General features: G+C 42.2%; 1 protein-coding gene across 2 annotated transcripts in view; it reads right to left on the reverse strand.

Annotated features, from left to right (window-relative positions):
• Positions 1–7,966: 7,966 nt before the first annotated feature.
• Positions 7,967–24,930, reverse strand: part of AGO2 (argonaute RISC catalytic component 2) — a 49,886-nt gene continuing 32,922 nt past the window's right edge. For both annotated transcript variants that reach the window (XM_087962257.1, XM_026683815.2), the window contains exons 12-19: positions 23,001–23,185; positions 21,466–21,625; positions 16,387–16,477; positions 15,401–15,595; positions 14,096–14,230; positions 13,511–13,612; positions 11,301–11,500; positions 7,967–8,458 (exon numbers count right to left, since the gene is read on the reverse strand). In XM_087962257.1, the coding sequence (XP_087818383.1) occupies positions 8,350–8,458; positions 11,301–11,500; positions 13,511–13,612; positions 14,096–14,230; positions 15,401–15,595; positions 16,387–16,477; positions 21,466–21,625; positions 23,001–23,185 (1,177 nt within the window). In that variant the 3' untranslated portion in view covers positions 7,967–8,349. The remainder of the gene's footprint in view (positions 8,459–11,300; positions 11,501–13,510; positions 13,613–14,095; positions 14,231–15,400; positions 15,596–16,386; positions 16,478–21,465; positions 21,626–23,000; positions 23,186–24,930) is intronic.

The following is a 24,930-nucleotide window of genomic DNA, read 5'->3' on the forward strand; positions in this document are numbered from 1 at the left end:
CTTCAGCATAGAAAATGCACCAACATTTTAGACCACTCTGTTAATAACATCCTAATTCCAGAACTCAAGTTCATTTGTATTAACTACAAACAATTTATGGATAACGGTTCCAACAGTGGCTGTTTGGATGGCAACAGCCATACTATCCCCTTTTCAAACATCCGTTTTCTACAGTTTGAGGTAAAAGCACCTTACATTTTAAAATCTGAGGTGTAACAAAACAGAACATGCTAGTATGATAGATATTTGAGAAACTATTTTCTGCACCTGTGAAGGTTTGTATAATTACTTGATTAAGTAAAAACAGCACTGTCAAGGATAACCTTTTAGGAAAAATTACTTAAATAGTATCTTTAGACCTTGAACACAGAATTTAGACTTGGAATAAACTCAAAATGTCTGAAGCACCTTCTCTATTCAATTCACTGATTCTGCATGCCTGAGGGGTCTATTTGGTGAGTTCATGGAAAAATAGAAAATAAAATACAGACGAGCTGCATTCAACATTAACAATAGATTTCCTTAGAAGGAAAACCCAGTAATGCCAACATTCTTTTCATGTAGTCTGACATAACTTCCTGGATCTTGGGGCACAGCACCCCAAGGAACAAAACTTAACTTTTCACTGTACATAATACCGGTTGCTAAGGCTCAATATTGTCCAGTAATGGGGGAGGGGGGAGAAATGGAAGCAAAGTCACTTTTTAGAAACATCGCCTTATATTTTGCAAAGAATATGGCACCTCAGAAGTAAACTGGTCAGGCAGTTCAGGACTTTTGGTGAAATTTGGCTATTTTCAAGTAATGTTTGCATTTTAGAAAGAAAAAAAAAGTATGATCTCTTTGAGAGAAGAGGAGGAGGTAGTCTTGAATCTGCTTGCTGCGTAAGGAATAGTCTACAGCAGGGGTCTCCAACCTTAGCAACTTTAAGCCTGGCGGACTTCAACTCTCAGAATTTTGGGAGTTGAAGTCCGCCAGGCTTAAAGTTGCCAAGGTTGGAGACCCCCTGGTCTACCGTACTGCAACCTGATCTCATCATCTTTCCTACGGTGAACTTTCAGGAAGAAAAAGCAAGAGAAGGAATGCAGAAATTTCAACGGGATGCAATGACATCTCGCAACTCTCAAAAGAAGCAGATCAGAAAACTCTCAGCAGGACAGCATAACTGGCACCTCAAGAAACAGCTGGCAGGATTTCACCAACGGGCACCTAAAAAACACAGATGGGACAACCTCACCCTGGTGCCAGGACAGAACAGATTCGAATTGGCTTGAGTCATTGTTAAGACATGGTTTATTCCTTGAAGGTCACCGGATGAAAGAGCATCGGAGACGCTCCCAAGTGGCAGCTATCCACAGGGCTGCCCACTCGATCATCATGACGATGCCAAGGGGCAGTTAAGCCAGAATAAAGCCAAAGAAAGGAACCAGGGTTTCTATTTTGCTCCCTAGCTACTGGTGGCAATGGAGCCCATGATTGTTTGGCTTTGAGCCTGCAGTTCGTGTGAAACCCTCTGAGATGGATCATGCTTCCCTGCCAGCTGCATTTTGTGTAGCCTTTGAGACACCTGGGTGACAATCAAGAAGGCGGTTTAACTTTGCACCAGGGAGCTGTGTGTATCCAGTTCTGTTTGGGGAGCCAAGATGGGGAGAGACCAAGGGTGGTAATGCTACCGGTTCAGCCCGGTTAAGCCAAACCGGTAGTAAAAAAAAAAACACCAAAACCCGCCAACAATCAGCTGAGAGGAGGAAAAAAACAATCAGCCGAGAGGAGTAAGAAGAGAAAAGCAAAGCGCCGGATCGGCCCTCCCACTCGCCCCTGCGCTTTTCTCTTCTTTATCTTCTGGGCTGATTGGCGCTGCAGAGCCTCAGGTGATGTGGGGAAAGCGGTGCACGCAGACGTTAGGGGCGTGCGTGTTAGAGGCACGCGCATGTGTGCGCGATCACTGAACCAGTAGTGAAACAGGTAGGATCCCACTGCTGAGGGAGGCGTGTGTTTGACAGCCAAAGTGCATTTGTGGGGCGGGGACAAGAAGGGACAGAGACAGGCCAACAATAAAAATTCACCAAGCGTCTAAAAGCAAAATAAAGCCAGTGACACTCAATTGGGAAAAACCTGCAAAGGCCGTTACGTACATTCAGACCTTCTCTTAACACTGTAAAACATGCCATTTGATACACGGACGTAACAATGAAGACAGACATTTATCTCTTGGTCAGCTCAAACACCATACAGTATATGCCAACAGCTACAGCAGATGCAAACAGAAAGTTGTTTACAGTAAGAAAAAAAAAAAACCATCAGTGCAATTATGTCCCACTGGAGTCTTTTTTTTTTCCCCTAAGCAATGATGGCTATGACAGAGTTTTCAACGAACACCAAGGCAAAGGAAGAGATACAGAGGCATCAGTCTTGGCTGCAAGGAACCTTGGAAATCTGTCATTTAAACAAGAGGAGGGATGGTGTTCGGAAAACACACTCAAATTAAAAAGAAAAGTCACCCAACCTACAACCTCACTTGGCTACAGACAACCTATTTACATTTGTTTCTTTAGCTATGAAGACTTTTATGGCTTGTAACACCGCTGGATTTATTGTCTTAAACAGGAACGCTAGAGGCAGCTGTTTTCTACAACCACACAGACAAAATCCAATCTCGCTCCTTCCTGAGGAACCTTCCGAAAAAACATGAACGTAAAGAGATCAGAAGGTCCGACGTGTTTCTTAAAATAAAATAAAAAGGGTGAAACTTTTGTCAGCAGATTCCGTCTCAAGTGTCTTAGCTCAAAACACAAAACCTACCACATGCTGAAGGAGGACCAGCCCTTCCAGAGCAAATGAATTAAAAATCTGAGCTAAGGCAACTTCCCCTGTTGCATCTATTTTTTTATTTTTTTCTGGAAGTCCTAATTCCATCTTCACGGGGTGGGAGTTTTCCTTCCCTCTTGAGAGACAAGATTGAATTATGTTGCGTTGTCTTACTACTCTTGTCTACTTCCAATTACATTTGCCTCCCTTGTTCCAGGTCCTGGAGAAACGCTAAGTCAGTGGTGCCAAACTCAATTTCATTGAGGGCCGCATCAGGGTTGTGCTTAATTTCGGGGGACTGGGATGGGCGTGATGTCACTCAATGTCCAGGAGGGGCGCCTGTGGTTCCCAGGCTCTCTGCCAGCAAAAACAGGCTCCCGAGCTCCATTTTCAGGTGCGAAGGCCTCCTGCAACCCTCTGCCAGCGAAAACGGAGCTTCGGGGGGGGGGAACCACGTGTGGCCCTCGTGAGCTCTGTTTTCTGTTGGCAGAGGCACCGTGGGCCGGTCCTTTGCTGTTTCCAGAGCGCCCCCAGGCCTTGAGCTTGACACCTCTGATCTAGGTGGTCAATCAATCTTTGTTCTGAGCTTCCAAAGTAGCTTTCTAGAGGTGTGTTTTATGGATGGGGACTATGGTCCTATTTCCAATCACACACCATGCAAGGTGAGTTAACAACAGAGGTATCTATCTTCCACACTTGGACCCTCCACCACCATCTAACCCCTACCTGGATGTCCACCTCGTTGCTACATTTGCTGGATTTCAGGCACGAGAGCGGGCTCAGTTAGTTACAGGAAAAGGATCCAATTTAAGCATTTGAAAACACAACGGTGCGGGGAAAGAAATGGGAGCGGGCGACACGCATCCTTCAAAATCCATCCGCACCTCAAGTCGGCTTCTTGTCATGTGTGAAGCACCACAAAGAACGGGTGGCAAACGTTGACACTCGCCATGTTTAGCTACAGAGTTTGGAAGGGAAGGTATGGCGTACCCCAACCAAGTCAGCACCAAAACAGAAATAAAAAGCCGGTATGTCTTAAGATTTATACCCGCGTTGACATCTAAAGAACCTGGCCAGCAAGTCCACCACAAAAACAATCTCATCGACCCAGCTCTGAGCAAAAGAGGACGGCCTTCCCCTAACCCCAACCCCTATCCCACCCCCCCGATGCCAAAACAAGTCAATGGTTTCAGCCTCACGAGCGGGCGTTTTTACAAAAAGGCACAGGAGACCAACAAGGGTCCATTTTGCTTTTAAAAATTAAATAGCTCCACTTTACGCCTCGTTTTTTCGTTCCAGCTGGACAGGGTTCCCTCCACCTCCTTCCTTCCTTCCTTCCTTCCTTCCTTCCTTCCTTCCTTCCTTCCTTCCTTCCTTCCTTCCTTCCTTCCTTCCTTCCTTCCTTCCTTTCTTTCTTTTCTTTCTTTCGCATCTCAATTCTACGAAAGCATTAAATATTAGGGCAGGTAGGAAACTCACAAGTGACGGCGGGCGGGCTTGAGACCTAGGCGAACAGCCCTTTCCCCAACCCCCCAGGAGGAAGTCACCCGGTTGGCTTTCTAAGTGGCACACGGTCCCAAAAATCTCACGGCAGAGACACATCCTTAAAGCTAACAATTACAAGCTACCAGACCCATCTGAGCTGTTTGGCTACAACTGAACACGGCCATAATTGGTATTAAAAATAAGATTGCATCAAAGCTTATTTTTCAAAACATTCTTTCTCTACAAGACGGGTTTGTAAGACAAAGCTGAATCGGTATTTTAGAGCTGGTTTTCTTATAAAACGATTCCTGTGATAAGACTTGAAAGCACTTCCGTTCCTTATATTCCCCCTCCGCATCCAGCCCCTGTTTTCAAAAGCTATTTGTCTTGGTTCTCACGGAAAATTATCTGGGATCTCTGCAAAAATGAAATCATTCACCTGAGATATCAGTGTGGGGTTATAAGAATCACTGCAGGAAAGAGCTACCGAGAAAGTCGAATCCTTTTGTGTTTCCATTTAGAGTTTTGGTTTCTGCATATATTATCATTATTATTGAGGGGGGACAAGACCCAGGTTCCTGTGCATATTCAGAGCGCCCTATGTTTTCAAAGTGCATTGTCAGTTTTTCACAAAATAATTATAATAATAATAGTAACACCCCTTCTGTTCCCCGCTTGACATATTGAGCAATTAAACTATTGAGCCATTTTTTTTTAAAGGATTACGGTTATGGAAAGTTTAAAACAAGAACGAGAGAATGCATTTCTCCCCTCTATCGAAGCAAAAATTCATCCGATGCTTTCAAAAACTCATTCCTTCCGCCCTGGATGATGCGTACATAAACAGTAACTGTGGATGTAACTATCTGCACATTGAGGGATCTGTTTCAGAAGTTGGTGGTAAAGCCACCAAGACAACAAAAGCACTGCCCAGTAGCACCTAAATCCAGTGGATTGTTACTTTAGCCTGTTGCAAGCTGGCAGGCATTACAAGACTGCTATGAGACTGGGCGGCTGTAGATAGGAAGAAAAGAAAAAAAAGAAAAGAAAAAAAGAAAGATTCCATTTTAGCCCAGCTCTCTCTGGCTGATGCCTTTTGAAGATTATGGGGAAATAAAAAAAAAAAAGTAGTAAAAATGTAAACACAACTATTCATTTAAGTGCTGCCTGGAAAAGAAAGCTATTTAAAACAGAATTTTAATAGCAGGAATGAAATCCTAGTTTATATGTGTACTGCCTTCTTCCTATTATAGGATGGGCTTTCTTCCCTCTGCAGCTCATAACCCAATAATCTGCTGTAGTAGTTTGAATTCAAAAGGGAGAGAAATTTTACAGTAAATACTTTGGTTCTAACGCTCCTAATTCGTACTCCCCATAATTACCCATGAACTATATTCGTAATGATCCTTTGATAGATGCACTTTCCCAGTTTTATAGGCAGTTTTCCAAAAACGAAAAAAGGCATTGGAAATCAGTGACATAACGTCAAATATATCTGATAGTAGTAGGGAAACATTGTGCACATAATGAAAAATGCACAACCAAAAGGAGAAATGTGTACAGGATTGAGTGATGTCTCATTTTAATTTGAAAACAGGATGCGATGGACTTGAAAATGGTTTCTCTCCCCTTTCTGGTCTCCCAACCTGACAATTGTTTTCCACTTCTATCCTGAATGCCATGGAGCAGATTTTATGATATCTGAAAAGCTGCAGAGAGAGATGGCCCTCCCAGGAGAAGGAAGGAAGGAAGGAGGAAGAGGACGAGGAAGAGGAAAGGTGAAACAGATTTTTTTTTTACTTTGTTTGTTGTTTTCTTTCTTTTCTTGGAGTAAACATTTTAACTTTGAAAATAAAATTGAAAAACTTATCAAAGAAAGGAGATGCTGTAATGTTGCTTAGCAAAACAGAGTGACCCCCCCCCCAAAAAAATAATAGTGCCTTAAATCTCTTTTTTCTTCTCTTAAACCTATTAAGCAGCTGGAAGTTGCAGCTTACAAACTTTTTAAGACATTCTGCACACACCCTGAAAATCTCTCCCCGAAAACCCGTTTGTCAGGTGCATCTGTTTGGCAAAAGGTGGCACAGCTTTCCAGAGCTGCAGTCATCAACTGGCATAAAATGTGCACTAGGGCCTTAAACGTGTTTTGGGGGCATTGATCCCACTCAGCCAACATCCATTGGTCTGAGCAAAGCCTAAGATTCCGAGCTTAGCTTAATCGCATTTTCAACATTTCACTCAATGGAGGTCGGGAACGCTTTCTCTTCCGCTGATGGCAGCACTGCTCTTCAGAAGGAAATGAAAACTGAATCATAGAAAGGTTTCAAGAAAGATTTAAAAAAAAAAAAAAAAAACATGCCTGGGAAAATTAGGACTTTTTTTTTTAAAGTCCCATCAGACTGGAAGAGGAAATAAGCTTCCTGACCCACAGTACTTTAGTAGTGTTCCTATTGTCCTTGTCAACAGTGCAACGGTAGCTTTGAATATTTGGTCTGATAAGTCTTGTGCACGCTTAAGAGAAACTTGTATTCCTACCAGGCCTCTGGAGGGATTGTCTTCTTCAGAGCGAACGGCCAAACAACAGATCTCCTTCCTTCCATTTCTCTGACTCAGATGATCCAACAGAAAATAATAATAATAATAATAATTTATGCGCTTGAAAAGTATCACAAAACTTCCTTTTGATGTCTAAACTACAGCCTGTGAATTCTCCAAAATCCTTCCAAGATACAAGGGGGGGAAATGATATAAACACCAAGTACATCCCACCTCTGCCACACAAGGTAGTTGCATAATCCTGTTGTTTGTTTGTTTTTAAAAAAAGGGACAACACATCAGGTCCAGTTCTCCTTTGTTCACTTCAAGGAGATATAATAAACAAACCTCGTTAAAATGAACAAAGGAACCTGCTAAAAGCTACGGTGGGTGAATTCGACCCAAATCCCTCTCGTCCACTTTAAAACTCCACAGCATTCTTCAGTTTCTGATATGTTAAACAGAACTATGTTGAGCACTCTTTAGTAAATAAATATAAATAGCATCTATACTATCATGTTAATACTGTGAAACACATACAAATTTTACATTAATTCAAACATAACAGTGAAAGAGATTGTACTGTATCACCACAGACCCGTATTCTTTAGAAAAGCTTTGGAAAATTAAGTGTCACAGTCCTAGAGGACAAACTCCATGATTAGTAATCAAAATGGATTATTATTATTTTTTTAAGAAAAAATAAACTTTTTTTTTTTTAAAAAAAGTGGCACACTTCATTAATCTTTCAGTGGACCTAATAAAAAGTATAGATAAAACTTCTTTTTTGTAACTGAAATAAATTCCGTAACTCATCCTACAAAAATTTTTAAACAGCACAATGAAAGACATTCAAGAATTAACGTCAAAAATACATATTTTTTTTTGCCCATAGACCTTCACAGACTTATCAATAAAGACAGCAAAGGATTCGCTCACTCCTTCTGCATCTCGGTACAAAATCACGACTTCACTGGCATCCAAACTAGTGCTTTTTGTTTTTGTTTTTTTTAAAGGAATAAAAGCAAATTCATTTTTTCCCCTCCCAGGCCCATTCCATCGGATCTTATAACTGGGTATTTCTTCAGATTATTACGAATAAGAGCATCTGAAAAAGTCATAACTAAAATGAGAAGTGTTGTTTTTTTAGCCCTGAGATCACAGCTCTAGTTAATTAGAAAACGTGGGTTTTCAATTTTGTTTGTTTTCGTTTCTCCCAACAAGCAGCTTTTGATTTTGGCATATCCACATGTCTTAAAAGCTGTGCAATTCTTTTTGTACCCTCAAGTCTGAAATTCTGGATGAAAAGCTTTCTTGCAAATAGAATCACAATCATCATCATCATCATCATCGTAATCATCATCAGCCCCTCCTTTCCCCCCCCCCCCCAAAAAAATTTAAAAAATAAAGATGCATCACTCCTTTGCTGGCTGTTGCGGTAGCTCGGGCAACTGTTGGTCTAAGTGCAGCTGGTCTCTTGTGAATCCAACTCAGAACTGAGTTCCTCAACACGGCCAGAGGTCAAGCAAAGTACATGGTGCGCAAAGTATCTTGGTGGACCTGGACAGCTTTCGCGAGAGCTTGGTGATCGCGCCCGTTGCTCTGCCCAGAAGTGTGGCTCCCTTCGGCGCTGATGGGGGGGAAGGAAGGAGAAAAAAACACAGATTTAAACCAGAGTCTGAAATGCCTAGGGAGATTCTCCGTCTGTGATGACCCAGGGCGTGGCACCAAGGCAACACAGTCAAATAAGCAAGAACTGTCCCTTTAATACCTCCAACTTTGCCACCGATGTCCAGTTACCTTCGTCTGGAGAAAAAACTCTCCCAAAAATAGTCTTTAAGTGGAGGAAATTCAGTCCGAAAACAAAGTACATACAAACTGTAAATAAAAATCCACACAAACCACGCTGCAGCAATTAACTGGACAGGGCAGGATAAGGAATTGCAGACTTCAAAGGCAAACAAAGCACACACAGTTTGGAAGACGCCAGGAACCCAGATAAGACTTGATGATACCAAATAATTCACAATTTGCTCCCAACAACTTGTTGTGCGCAGCTTCCCTTTTTAAACACTGTGTTCCCAGATGCAGCTAATGAAGGGAATCAGGGCCCTTTCCTCCCCCGTAAGGCACACAACTCACGTTGCTCTCTTCTCTGTTCCTCCCTGTGTATCCTAGGATGAAGAAGGGGTGGGCCTGGGTCTTCCTCCAAATTCTCTTGCTCTACCTCTCCCCTGCTCTGCCCAGCCGGACTGTGCCCTTCCCCAGTTTCTTCCACAACCAACGGAGCCACACTCCCACTCCCTGCCAGCTGCTCAGCCTCCCCCTCCGAATCAGATTCCGACAGGGACATGACATCGTGATCCAGGTCAGGGTTGTCCCAAAGGTGCTTTTTTCAGGAGGCAACTGGGCTTCCTGGTTTTTCTTTGAAGAGGTTTGGCTTCTCATCCAAGAAGCTCCTTCAGCACTGTCTGGATGGTGGAGAATGGGAGGATTGATACTCCTTGCAGACAGCTGGTCATTTGCATTCTTTTTGAGAGTCGTTGAGGTCACCTGTGTCCTCAGGGTCACCTGAGTAGTGCAAATGGGTGTGGAACAGTTCCCAGAAGGCTCCATACTGATTTGCACTACTCAGGTGACCCTTGACGACACAGATAGTGTGGCTTCAATGACTCTCTAAAAAGAACGCAAATGACCAGCTGTCTGCAAGGAATATAAACCTTTCCATATCCCACCATCCAGTCAGAGCTGAAGAAGCCTCTTGGATGAGAAGCAAAACGTCTTCAAAGAAAAAGAAGAAAGTCTAGTTGCCTCCTGAAAAAAAGCACCTTTGGGACACCAAGACCGAAATCCATCTCCAAGCATTCAAAAGTATGGGATTAGTGCAGAGTTACATGTTAAACATTTTAAGCTGTTGTTAATATTATACAATTTGATGCAGATTTAAAATTAGTCTCCCTCTTTCTCAGCAAAGGCCATCGTATTTTTATTTTATTATTTTACAGGTAGTCCTCAGCTTACAAGCACAATTTTGATCATGTGACTATGGGGATACTGCAATGGTTGTTAAGTGTGAAAAATGGTCATGAGTCACTTTTTTCAGTGCCGTTGTAACTTTGAATGGTCACTAAGTGAACTGTTGTAAGTGTAGGACTACCTGTATTTTATGTTAGTTTATTTAAAACATTACCGTATTTACCGGACTATAAGCCGCTACTTTTTTTCCCACGCTTTGAACCCTGCGGCTTGTACAACAATGCGGCTTATCTATAGATTTTTCTTCGCTAACTGCCATTAGGGGGCGCAAAAACATGACAGACCAAGAGTTCGATGCAAAGAAGAAGACGCTACCGGTAGTTTTTGGCGCACTCGACACAAGCAGCCCGACATGCACGAACGCAAAATATTTTTCACACCCTCATCATGGAAAGTACACGAAGAAAAGCATATGACTTTTCTTGCTTTTAAGTTGAAAGTAATCGATCTGTCTATCCAGGAAGGAAATAGAGCTGCTGCACGTAAGCTTGGCATTAATGAATCAATGGTGAGACGTTGGAGACATCTGGCCGCATGCGAAGAGCATTCTCCTCTTTCTGTGTAAATATCTCATTTCACAACGTATATATCTGCGGCTTATAGTCAGTCTGGTGCGGCTAATATATGTAAAAATATTTTTTTTCTTTTAAAATTTAGTGGGTGAGGCTTATATTCCGATGCGCTCTACAGTCCGGTAAATACGGTATATAGCCACTTCTCTTTCAACTAACTCTGGGCGGCTCCCAATTAGAAACTAAAACAATAAAAACAATGAAATCATTTTATAGCTATAAAATCCCATTAAAACATTCCAAAAAAAAAAAAGAGAGAGAGAAAAACTCTGGAGGCAACCAGTTCTGTTTTCTTTATTTTTGTACTCTGCCCAGACAGAAAAAGGAGCTCTGAATTTGAATTTCTTCTTCCCAGAATGATTCGTTCAGACTCGTAGCTAGACTTACCTGTGGGTGGCTTGAGATAGTCCTCAACTTATGACCACAATTGAGCCCAAAATTTCCATCGCGAAGCAAGACAGTTCTTAGGTGAATTTTGCCCCATTTTGTGACCTTTCCTGCCACAGTTGTTAAGTGAATCACTGTAGCTGTTAAGTTAGTAACATGGTTGTTAAGTGAATCCGGCTTCCCTACTGACTTGGTTTCTCAGAAGGTTGCAAAAGGGGATCACTTGGGATCCTGCAACCGTCGTAAATATGAGTCCTGGGACCCTGCCACTGTTGTAAATATGAGCCGGTTGCCAAGCGGTTGAATTTTGATCGCATGACCACGGGGATGCTGCAATGGTCCTAAGGGTGAAACACTGGTCATAAGTCCCCCTTTTTTGGGTGACTGATGTTGAAACGTCAAATGGTCAGTAAGAGAACAGCTGTAAGTCAAAAACTCCCTGCATTCATTTGACCAAACTATGCCCCTATGCCTCACCTGTCGTGCTCTTTATCCACCAAATGATACCTGGCTCTGAAGGCCACCAGGTGTGCATAGTAGGCTGGCGCAGGGATGGAAACAGATCGAGTACACCGGACGTAGGTATGACATAGTTGGTAAGTGAGGATCTGGAGTTCGTCTGAAGAGAAGCGATTGTCATCCCAGAGAACGTGGTAATGAGATGGTCTGCTTGTGCCCTGGAAATGGACCACAAACAAGGTTAAGGAAAGATCTCCATCTCTCCACCGGTCAACCTTCTCTTGGCAAGAGGTCCACTCCAGACTTCCAGAAAATGCCCAGAAGCAGCATTTCTATTTTGAAGGATGAAAATAACCAACGAGCACTGAGAACGTGGTTCCTTTTCTATGGCTCTTAATTAAGGTCATGGAAAATCAAAGGACTCACTCCATACCCAAAGGTGCTTTTTCAGGAGGCAACTGGACTTTCCTGTTTTCTTCTTTGAAGACATTTCACTTCTCATCCAAGAAGCTTCTTCAGCTCTGACCAGATGGTGGAGAAAAATCACAGACTACAGGAACCAGGAGCACCACTCAGGCATCCCTGAGGACACAGATAATCCTCCAAGTGGCCTCAACGGCCCTCTAAAAGGATGCAAATGACCAGCTCTCTGCAAGGAATATAAATCCTTCCAATCTTCTTCACTATCCTGTCAGAGCTGAAGAAGCTTCTTGGATGAGAAGCAAAATGTCTTCTAAGAAAAAACAAGAAAGTCCCGTTGCCTCCTGAAAAAAAGCACCTTTGGGACAACCATGACCTGGATAATAACTGAGAATCTCTACAGATCCAAACTATAGATAGCCTTCTGTTGATTCAGCCTTCCATCCTTCCAAGGTCGGTAACATGAAGACCCAGATTGTTGAGGGCAAGATGCTGACTCTCTAAACTGCTTAGAGAGGGCTGTAAAGCACCTTGAAGCGGTATATAAGTCTTAAGTGCTATTGCTATATGTGAAATCATCACATGTGTAGAGAAGCTGTACATGAGAATCACAACATAACTTTCTGCCTCGTTTATTACTGACATCAGAGGTTAAGAGAAGCATGGGATAGAATCAACATGGAAGATGGAGGGTAAATTCACAGGGTCTGAAAGGGAGTGACTGCAACGAAAACAATAACTTGTTTGCTCAGACCGAAATGTATACTTTGGTTTAAATGCATAAATGAAATGTAGTCTAGATAGATAGATAGATAGATAGATAGATAGATAGATAGATAGATAGATAGATAGATAGATAGATAGATAGATAGATAGATAGACAGATGGACAGACAGACAGACAGACAGACATAGATGATACATACAGACAGATATAACAATTGAGATAGATAGATATAGATAGATAGATGATAGATAGATAGATAGATAGATAGATAGATAGATAGATAGATGATAGATAGATAGATAGATAGATTGATAGATAGATAGATAGATAGAGATAGATAGATGATAGATAGATAGATAGATAGATAGATAGATAGATAGATAGATAGATAGACAGACAGACAGACATAGATGATACATACAGACAGATATAACAATTGAGATAGATAGATAGATAGATAGATAGATAGATAGATAGATAGATAGATAGATAGATAGATAGATAGATAGACAGACAGACAGACAGACAGACATAGATGATACATACAGACAGATATAACAATTGAGATAGATAGATGATAGATAGATAGATAGATAGATAGATAGATAGATAGATAGATAGATAGATAGATAGAGATAGACAGACAGAGATAGAGATGATAGACAAACAGATAGATGATAAACAGACATAGATAAGATATAGATACAGATACTGTAGACACACACACACACATGCTAATTCAGAACTGCAAACAGACTTTCAGAACAAAGGGCATGTGCTCACTCAGAATGTAGACATAGTATGATCAAAGCATTTGCAATATAAAACTCTACTTCTCTCTCTCTTAACTATTTTTATTTGGAATTCCTGAAAACTTGTTGAGTGGGGAGGAAATTCTTTCCTCTTCTCTGATCCAAGGGAACCCTTTCTCTCCTTTCACGCTGCACAGAAGAGACTGAAAGTAAGTGTCATTTACACTAAAAGCTAGAGAAGTGGAACACGCTCAACCACATGCACAGGCAGATGAGAAGGATCTGACCCAGAGCCGATGACACCCAGGAGGTGGTGCATCCATAAGATACCTGAATACCAGCATGACTACACAGATAGAAGTCAAACTCCGAAGGGTGGGTGATTTTTGTGTCCACAGTGGTGCCTGCTGGAATGTTTCCACTTTTCCCAACCTGTGGAAATAAAACCAAAGGATGGAAGAATTGTCACATTGTGACGCCAAAAAAGAATTAAGTCAAAAAGTTGTTTCATTAAAAGTCTGCTATTACTATTAATCCTCCCATCCTTCCTTTTACCCAACTCCTCCCACTTATGACTGTATGACTGTAACTTTGTCGCTTGCATCGTAATGATTTATATTGACTGTTTCCTAGTATGATTCGATTGCTTATTGTACCTTATGACTATCATTAAGTGATGTACCTGATGATTATTGACTCTTGACAGATGTATCTTTTCATTTATGTACACTGAGAGCATTTGCACCAAAGACAAATTCCTTGTGTGTCCAATCACACTTGGCCAATAAAAAGTTCTATTCTATTCTATTTGCCAATTTTGAGGTCCCAGTAATAGGGCAGGTTGATGACTAGCGATTTCTTATTTCATCACTTGCCAACTTATCTCCCCCACCCCACAAAATATGCAATACTTACTCTTTCATTTTTGTCGGTGCAAAAGAGCCTGGTGTGATGCCTCTTCTGCACCACAATGAACGTAATCCCTGGCTGGTAATCTTTTTCTAGCTTAATGCAGGCTTCTCGGATAGCCAGCAATTCATGATGAAGAACCTGCACCAAGAAAAACGGGAGGGAGAGGGAAGGGATAGCTTGAAACGTTACCAATAGGAAAACTTCTTCCTACCCTGTTTATTTATTTGTTATCTTCCTTCAGGTATTTTTCATCACCTGCAGCAAAACAGGTGATCTGAAGCATGTAAAAAACACCAGGACCAGCCCCACATTCTTGACTTAATGAGGTTAAACTGGCAAGATCAGGGATCTTTAAAAAATGTATATGCGTCCAGGCATGCTACTCTGTTGGGCAAAACACAATCTTGTCATCACAACCCTGCAGTCATTCATTGTAAAGATCTGGTTTAGACAACACTAAATCCAGATAATTTAGAGGGAGGCTCTGGGTCAGAAACAAAGCAGGAATGCTCCTGCATTTACAACTTTTTTTTTTTTAAAGAGTCACAGGTAGTCCTCGATTTACGATCACAATGGAGCCCAAACTGTCTAAGCAAAACATTTGTTAAGTGAGTCTTGCCCCGTTTTAAGTGAGCCTTCCCCTTAGTGAAGCAAACCAGCGTCCGCATTTCCTGCATCAAATGAGGAGAGCACATCTTTCTCCTTCTGTCCTGGCCACTTTCTACAGAGGCACAGTTTAGAGCGTTTTAGCAAACTGCATCCCTGTTTGGTTTGGTGGAGGCAGTGCCTGAGATAGAAAGTCCATACAGAGAGTGGCGAGGACAGTGGAGATTATAGGAAGCTCGCTTTCCGTTATTCAGGATGCTGCTTACAAGCGCTATGTGATGGGAGCCCGAAGCATTGTTAGAGACCTCACACACCCATTTTACAGTCTGTTGTTGCTGCTCCCCATTGGGGGAAGGTTTCGAAGTATTTCTAGGAGGACTACCAGATTCTGGAACAGCTATGTTCCCGATGGCATCTGTCTGATAAACTCGCAAGATTCATTTTTCTCGCCACAGTACATGTATACATCTGAACTAGACTATACTGTTTCTCTGTGGCATATATGTGGGCATATACATAATTTTGTATGTTATTTATTAACAGTATTTTGCCATGTTTATGTAGTGTCTATTGGAGGTGGTGACCCTTTGAGAGTTGTACGCAACAAAATTTCATTTTCATCTATGCCGATTAGCGTGCATTCCCAGTGACTATAGAGTTATTCTAAGTCTAAGCCTGAGAAAAGGAAAGCAAGACCAGAACCTGTTGAAACTGCCCCTCGGAAACACCGTCTCTATAGAAAATGATCCGCGTTGGCTTGAATCGAGTTGATTTGTAAAACTGGATCAGCAGCTCCCTAACCATGGCAGCCAAGTCTTGAATTATTTCTTGGCGGTGCTGCTGGACTCTCACAGTGGCACAGTAGCGGTTCGGATGGGCATCCATGCTGCCTACAACCTGGGGGAGAAAGCAAGGATGTTTCTTGTGAAGAAACAAACAAACAAACAAAAGCAGACCGCAGAATTTAGCACACAGCAACTTTAAGGAATGTTCCTCCTTTTGTGTTACAGCAGTATCTGCAACTGAAATAAAGCCTGTAGCAGTTCCACAGGGAAAGGGGCTGTTATAAGTACAGAATTCCCAGCCAGTCTGTTGTTTGGGAATTTGGGAAGCAGCAATTCCATCGCACCTGGAATCCGTCACATGGAGACAGGTTCACACAAGACAAGAGCCATAAAGCCAACAATGACGGGGTGATTGCAGACACACAGAGAAGAAAAATTACCCATAAAACCACATTTTCCAAAAGCACACCCACCCTAAGTAAAGTCAGTGAAACAGGCCTGCCATAAAAGCAGGAAAACGACTATTCTAAAAAATTAAGAAGTGCTTTTTAAGGCAATTCCAAGAGAAGACTTCTTCAGAAATATTTTGGACAAAGGATGGGGGAAAAGAAAGATGGTTAAGTAGGAAAAATAATGTCAGATCAAATACGGATACAAGAATGAAAATGCAGACAAAACTAAGATTGTTGCAATATATCCAGCAGTATTCAACCAGGGGGGGAAATATATGTGTTTTTTGTCTTTTGGGTGCTTTTAATGCTCATTTTTTTAACATTCTAATTTTTCTTTTTGTATTTTTTTTCTTTTCCTTTCTGGAACTTGTATTGTAATGTTTTGAATAATAATTACTAGTTAAAAAAAAGAAAAAAGAAAATCCAGGCGATAAATGCCTCTTTTACTCACAGCAGCAATAGATGGCTTTTTCCCATCTCCAGCTGGTGGATGAGTGACGTCAGCACCAAGGAAGATGACAGGCTGTTGAAATACCGGAGGCCTAAATGAAGGGGGAGCATAACAAATATTTTATATAAACGCAACCAAGGAGGCAAGCTTAGCTTTGCGTGTTCTCCAGGAAACGACAGAGCACCCGTTACACAACTCTGCTTGGCCAGCATGTTTCCATCTGATGGAAGGGTCCAAGGGTGTTGGGCACCATCTCTCTACCTTGGACCTGGGTGGTTCCAAGGCTTAGAAGCATCCATGGCATTTCTTGCTTGGCCCATCTGTGCAAGGTGATGCAATAACGTAACTTCTCAATAGAAGAACCCAGTAAGAGCTCAGCAGGATCAGGCTGGGCCCCAGAATTCAAATGGCCAACCGCATGGACTGAGAGAGCTTATAAACAGCAACAGAAATGCGTAGCCTTCCTGTGATTCTCAACAGCTGGCATTTAAAGTACATATATCTGTAGACTAGCTCGATCCCCGTGATTCGCTACGAAACTATGTGGTCGGGCTTAGTTTATGGGGAGGAAAATAAGGGGGTGGGGGGGATTCTGCCTCTGCCTACCAGCATCCATCGGTATTCATCTGGCTAGCATCCTGTCAGTGTGTGAGGCTGTTTGGAAACTGAAACAGTATTTGCTGTGTGAGCAAGGAGACAGCAAGGAGCCTGGGTGTGGCTTAGCTCAACTGTTCTGCACTAAAGCTGCTTGGTGTTGTGAAACTGAAACTCCTCTCCTCTGGTTTTGTTTTGCATTTGGAGCAGATTTCCTTTCAGGTGGGGAAGGAAAGTAGAACTCCTTAGCATCAGAGTATATAAAATATATAAAATATATTTATTTGAGAGAGATTGATAGATTGAGAGCTTATGGACAACCATCACCACTGTAGCTAGGGACAATCTAGCTGGGTGAAATTTGCCTAATTCCAAGTACAGTTAGACCTTGACTTAACCAGCATTCCTTTAGCAACCATTCAAAGTTACAAAGTCTCTGCAATCACATGATCAAAATTCAGATGCTTGACAACTGTCATGTATTTGATGGTTCCGGGGGGTGGGGTCGAGGGTGTCACATAAACTTCATTTGCAACTTTTGTAGCTAGTTTCCTACAAGCGAAGTAACGTGGGGAGGCAGATTTGCTGAACAATTGTGTAACTCAGTTAAGAAATGCAATTTAAAAAGGCTGTAAAATGGGGTGCAACTCACCTTGGTTAGAGACAGACATTACCGTCCCAATTGTGGTTGTAAGTCGAGGACAACCTGTACTCTGAGTCCTGTAACGCCTCTAATTTCTACACCATTACAGGTAGTCCTCAACTTACGACAACAATTCAGCCCAAAATTGCTGTCGCTAAGTGAGACATTTGTTAGGTGAATCTTGCCCCGTTTTACGACCTTTCTTGCCCCAGTGGTTAAGTGAATCTAGCTCCCCTGTGGACTTTTGCTTGTCAGAAGGTCACAAAAGGGGAACCACGTGATCCCGGGACACTCAAACCGTCGTAAAAAGATGAGTCAGTTGCCAAGGGGCTAGATTTTGATCATGTCGCCGTGGAGATTTGCAAAAAAAAAAAAAAACAGTCATAAGTCAATATTGCCAACAACTTCAAACAGTCACTAAATGAACTGTTATGAATTAAGGACTACCTGTAATGACTTTTTATACCTCTGTTATATTAAGACTTCTCTTTTAAGCTGAAAAGAATCAAGCAATACAAAGTTTTATTGTTATTTTGCAGAGACGTAGCTCCAGCCAGCCCTGGTGAAGATGCCTGCATGGAATTTTTCATAACTCTGTTTGGCCAAGCCTCCAATCAAGCCCCATTACAAGCTGTTTTGGCACAAACACCGCAGGAGCCTGCTACCAAAAAGCCATAAGTGGACCTGGAGAGAGAGATGTAAACAGATCTCCTGGAGAAACATATGGTGATCATGGAAGAGGCCCACAACCCAGTTAGTTTTCCTGGGTTTTCTTCTTGGTGATCGTATTTCAGAGACATGGGGATCATCAAAGTGACCTTTCCATCAGGACTCACGATAGAAAAATCTGTAAGGAGGGCTACCACTGGTGCTGAGTAAGGTTAAAATAGGATAGCAATAGCATTTAGACTTATATATTGCTTCACAGTGCTTTACAGCCCTCTCTAAGTGGTTTACAGAGTCAGCCTCTTGCCCCCAACAATTTGGGTCCTCATTTTAGCCACCTTGGAAGGACGGGAACCTTGAGCCTGGTGGGATTCGAACTGCCCAACTGCAGGCAGCCAGCAGTTGGCAGAAGTAGCCCGCAGTGCTGCACTCTAACCACTGGGCCACTTTGGCATAGAAACCAGAGGTTTCTCCTGGGCTCAGAAATAAATGACAGAGGAGCCCATTATTTTTTTAACCAGCTTTTAAGAGTTGTTTTGAGGAAAGCAAACCTTGCAAGTCATTCATGCTCCAGCTTATGGATGGAGAGCTGCTGGTGCATTACGGAACGATAGCCAGCAATGGAGACCACTGGGAGCTGTAACAGATCTGGGATGCCTACAATTCCTATTCCTCCATCCGTTTCCAACTTATTCCTAAACAAAAGGAATGGCAGTGATATGGGACTCTCTTTCAAAGTGGCCCAGAAGCTACAAGTGGAGAATGTAGCTGGCCAGTTGTTTAGAAACCTCCTCCCCCCAAAAAAAATTAGAGCATGATTGTTTGTTCGTTTGTTGCCTTTATTAGTTTGATAAATAACTCAAGGTGGCTAATATACCTAATATTCCTTTCTCCTCAGATTCTTTGCATCAGTTGATCAGTAGTTGATCTTCAGACTCATTCAAAATGTTGTTGCCCATTAAAGTTCAGATTACTTAATTTCTAAGTATTTCTAGTGTTATATGCTCTAGTTGTTCCTAGCTGACAAGTCAAATTAAGAGTGCTGTCAATAAACCATGGTTAAACTGTAAAGTAGCACACTATGAGGACCAATAGGACATTTTCTTTCCCCTCTTGCCCATTCAAATTGTTATACACTGCTCAAAAAAATAAAGGGAACGCTTAAACAACACAATGTAACTCCAAGTCAATCACACTTCTGTGAAATCAAACTGTCCACTTAGGTAGCAACACTGATTGACAATCAATTTCACATGCTGTTGTGCAAATGGAATAGACAACAGGTGGAAAGCATAGGCAGTTAGCAAGACATCCCCAATAAAGGAGTGGTTCTGCAGGTGGTGACCACAGACCACTTCTCAGTTCCTACGCTTTCTGGCTGATGGTTTGGTCACTTTTGAATGCTGGTGGTGCTTTCACTCTAGTGGTAGCATGAGACGGAGTCTACAACCCACACAAGTGGCTCAGGTAGTGCAGCTCATCCAGGATGGCACATCAATGCAAGCTGTGGCAAGAAGGTTTGCTGTGTCTGTCAGCGTAGTGTCCAGAGCATGGAGGCGCTACCAGGAGACAGGCCAGTACATCAGGAGACATAGAGGAGGCCGTAGGAGGGCAACAACCCAGCATCAGGACCGCTACCTCTGCCTTTGTGCAAGGAGGGACAGGAGGAGCACTGCCAGAGTCCTGCAAAATGACCTCCAGCGGGCCACCAATGTGCATGTGGCTGCTCAAATGGTCAGAAACAGACTCCATGCGGGTGGTATGAGGGCCCGACGTCCACAGGTGGGGGTTGTGCTTACAGCCCAACACCCTGCAGGACGTTTGGCATTTGCCAGAGAGCACCAAGATTGGCACATTCGCCACAGGCACCCTGTGCTCTTCAGATGAAAGCAGGTTCACACTGAGCACATGTGACAGACGTGACAGGGTCTGGAGATGCCATGGAGAACATTCTGCTGCCTGCAACATCCTCCAGCATGACCAGTTTGGCAGTGGGTCAGTAATGGTGTGGGGTGGCATTTCTTTAGGGGGCCGCACAGCCCTCCATGTGCTCGCCAGAGGTAGCCTGACTGCCATTAGGTACCGAGATGAGATCCTCAGACCCCTTGTGAAACCATATGCTGGTGTGGTTGGCCCTGGGTTCCTCCTAATGCAAGACAATGCTAGACCTCATGTGGCTGGAGTGTGTCAGCAGTTCCTGCAAGACGAAGGCACTGATGCTATGGACTGGCCCGCCCGTTCCCCAGACCTGAGTCCAATTGAGCACATCTGGGACATCATGTCTTGCTCCATCCACCAATGCCACGTTGCACCACAGACTGTCCAGGAGTTGGGGGATGCTTTAGTCCAGCTGTGGGAGGAGATCCCTCAGGAGACCATCCGCCACCTCATCAGGAGCATGCCCAGGCATTGTAGGGAGGTCGTACAGGCATGTGGAGGTCACACACACTACTGAGCCTCATTTTGACTTGTTTTAAGGACATTACATCAAAGTTGGATCAGCCTGTAGTGTTTTTTTCCACTTTCATTTTGAGTGTAACTCCAAATCCAGACCTCCATGGGTTGCTAAATTTGATTTCCATTGATAATTTTTGTGTGATTTTGTTGTCAGCACATTCAACTATGTAATGAACAAAGTATTTAATAAGAATGTTTCATTCATTCAGATCTAGGATGTCTTATTTTTGTGTTCCCTTTATTTTTTTGAGCAGTGTATAAACACAACATGTAATAGTTTAAGTCTTGAAGTATTATTCAACAGCCCGGCCATGAATGAAATTTATAATTATTTTGCCTTCCCCTCCTTCAGCCACAAAACTAGTCACAACTGGGAGGGTTGCTTGAGGCAATATAAACAAGAGGCCTTCACAACTTCCAGCTTGATCCTTTCAAAACACAATTCAAAAGTTTGGGATTCTGCCTTGTTATAAGGCATTCATTAGGATCTAACCACAAAAACCAAGCGGATTTTTTTTTTAATTGCCGCAGAATAAAATTACTCCCTGTTGAACAGAACTGTTTGCTTGGATTTGTTTGAAAATAAATAAATCGCACATTAACTGCAAATTGGATAACTACACAAATTGTTCGGCCAACAGAATGCATGAACGAGCTGCTTTCTTTCTCCAACAGCACAGGGCCAGTGGGGTACTTAGTCATACCCTGAAAATTCTTACCTTCCTTGTGGCAATAAAATGTTATTAACTCCTCCTAATTTGACATTGATCTTTAAGCACAAGTTGGAAAGTGTCTGTGGGGTAGTCCTTTGCACATTTTTCATCTGCACACACTGCGTGGCCATTCCCAGCACGGTGTCACCGACACGCTTCACTTCGGCTGCCGAGTCAGAGAAATGAAAAGAGATGCTATTAAACCGATCAAGCTAATGGCTCTGATAGCTACTTAGAGTGCTTAACCCCAACTATAAGCCCTTTGTTACATTATCTTCTCATAATGCCCCTCTGAGATAAAGCAGGAGATATCAAGGAGAAGGCCACAGGCCATATAACAACTATCTTTCTAGAGAACGGAATATTTGTAGCCCGGGGCTGAAATGAGGAGTCGTTGGTAATCTCTAAGCTTGGTTGTTTTGTTGTAGACTTTTCATTACCAAACTAGGTTACATCATCAGTGCTAGTAAGTGAATAGGGATTGCTCTTTTTATATATTAGTGGCTTGCAGTGTCAGTGTTGGTAGAAGTGGACTTGGTGGTCCCTTTATTGGGCTGTTAATTACTGTTAACTTGTCTAAGTTGGTAGTTCCTTGATTGGGGTATTTTTTTTTGCCAAGTCCACCCCCACAAAATAGTAATAGCACTTAGACTTATGTACCGCTTTACAGTGCTTTACACCCCTCTCGAAGCAGTTTACAGAATCAGCCTTTTTCCCCCCAACAATTTGTTTCCTCATTTTATCAACCTCGGAAGGATAGAAGGCCGAGTCAACCTTGAGCCTGGTGAGATTTGAACTGCCAAATTTTAGGTAGCCGCCAGTCAGCAGAAGTACCCTGTAGTACTGCTCTCTAACCACTGCACCACTGTGCCTCAAAAACATTTTTCAACCAGAAGACGTGTTCTTAATTAGCTACGCACTCAAATTCCTCTTCATCAGTTGTTGATGGGAGGCAGATAGGTTCAAAATGAAGGGTAAAATTTAATCTTCCACCACTAAGAATTTATGATGTAACAACTGCTGATCTGGATATATATCATAATGCCACCCTTCAATCATTTCTTTACAATCCAACTATCTTCTAAAATAGATAGAATTCTGGCATTTTCACATGCAGCTTTCTGCCTTTGAGGAAAAGGCTGTTCAATAAGGTATGTTTCAATATTACATGTGTAATTTTTTTCTTCTTGTGACATTTTAGAAGAAAATACCACACTAAGCTATCAAACATGCATTGCCTTATACTTGATGAGAGTTCTAGGTCAGACATTTCCAAGGTTAATGTAGAAAAGTAATTAATAACAGAAATAGAGAGGCAGCAAAAAAAGAGAACCATCTCAAGAAAGTGCCTTAAAAGTTGAGGATCATAGTGAAAAATCACATATTCACAGTAGTATTTTTCAACCTTGGCTACTGGAAGATGTGTGGACTTTCAATTCCCAGAATTCTCCCAGAGTTGAAGTCCAAACATCTTCCAGTGGTCAAAGTTGATTTACAGTAATGCAAAAGGTGACAGAGGCATGTAGGTCTCTTAGACTGACCATAAACAGGAGTTTTCCCAGGTAGAATGACAACCACAAGCTGCAGACCAGAATAGGTGTTCTTCAGGTGACGGAACATGGGTTCCACACTGTCTGCTCCCTGGGCATATTTACAGAAACAAGGTTGACCTTGGATGGGCATTCCTGCATCTCTGGATATTTTCCTCAGTTGTTCCGTGAAGGTTCTGGTATATTTAAAAGAAGCAACATCACATTTTAAGGAATCAAAGTTTTTATGTAGCCATGTAGCAAGATATCACATTCTATGCGCTACAATTGTTTGATTTCCGACTCTGGAATCCATTTATGCCAATCCTTCCAAGCGAGAGCAAAACCGGCTCATCCATAACTGATCTATACGATTATAGCAATAGCACTTAGACTTATATACCGTTTCACAGTGTTGTACAGCCCTCTCTAAGCAGTTTACAGAGTCAGCCTATTGCCCCCAACAATTTTGGGTCCTCCTTTTACCCAACTCGGAAGGATGGAAGTCTGAGTCAACCTTGAGCCTGGTAAGATTTGAACTACCAAATTGCAGGCAGCCGGCAATCAGCAGAAGTAGCCTGCAGTACTGCACTCTAGCCACCGAGACTCATATCCCTTTATCCCTTTAATCCTTTCCTTCCAAAACTACATTTGGCCAAGAAACTTGGAACAGCCCCTTCCAACTTTGCAAGTCTAAAAGGAGGCTGCCTACTTAAGACTTTATAAGAGAAAATGATTTCTCCAATCAACGATCAGAACGGAGAAAATTCAACATCACAGAACAAAAATGTAGTGCAATAACTAAATATATAAAACCATATCTGAAATTCTAATGATGCACACATAACGTAATTGCCCAGGGTATAATCACCACCCCAAAACTAACCCTGCAGTAATTTAAATAAATATTTCTTAACTATTATTAATAAATTAGAGGGACCCCACCCAAAAAAGGTACGCATGATCCAGATTCGAAATTCCAATGACTGGAGCCCCTTCCATGTGGTCACATGACTGGAATGCTTGTCAATCAGCCAGTATTTATGGCCATTTGCAATGACCTGTGGTCATATGATTGCAATTTTATGTTTCTTCCGGAAACCAGTGGTCAATTCCTGTTTCCAGGAGAAAAAAAACCCCGTTGCCATAATGTGTTCACTTAATGATATCTCCACTCACTTTATGACTGCTGCATTAGTTAACTATTGCTACAAGACAGGTCATAAAATCAGGTCTGTGATGACCTGCTTAATGGCCAATACAATTACAACCATAATTCCAATCATAAATCAAGGATTAATTTGAAAAGAAATACTGGGGTTGTTTATGGAGATTCTAAGTCATCCAGGTCACGATTGTCCCAAAGGTGCTTAACGCAAAGAGCTGAGGAAGCTTCTAGGGTGAGAAGTGAAACGTCTTCAAAGAAAAACAAAGTAAGCCCAGTTGCCTCTTGGAAAAAAAAAAAAAGCACCTTTGGGACCACCATGACCTGGGTGATGGAGAACCTCCAGATGCATTTAGCTATGCAATTTGGGATTCAGAGCTGAAGAAGCTTCTGGGATGAGAAGCGAAACATCTTCAAAGAAAACCAGAAGGTCCACTTGCCTCTTGGGGAAAAAAGCACCCTTGGGACAAATTCTGCAAAGCACCTGAAGGCAGGATAAGAAGCAACGGATGGACATTAACAAAAGAGAGAAGCAACCTAGAACTAAGGAGAAATTTCTTGACCGTGAGAACAATTAACTAGTGGAACAACTTGCCTTCAGAGGTTGTGAATGCTCCAACACCTGAAGCGTTTAAGACAAGGGTCTTCAAACTTGGCAAGTTTAAGACTTGTGGACTTCAACTCCCAGAATTCCTGAGCTAACATGACTGGAGGAGGAATTCTGGGAGTTGAAGTCCACAAGTTTTAAAGCTGTCAAGTTTGAAGACCTCAGGTTTA

Source organism: Notechis scutatus, chromosome 3 (assembly GCF_049901735.1).
Source record: "Notechis scutatus isolate UNSWTSFEM ecotype Mainland chromosome 3, rNotScu1.2, whole genome shotgun sequence".
Classification (NCBI taxonomy): domain Eukaryota; kingdom Metazoa; phylum Chordata; class Lepidosauria; order Squamata; family Elapidae; genus Notechis; species Notechis scutatus.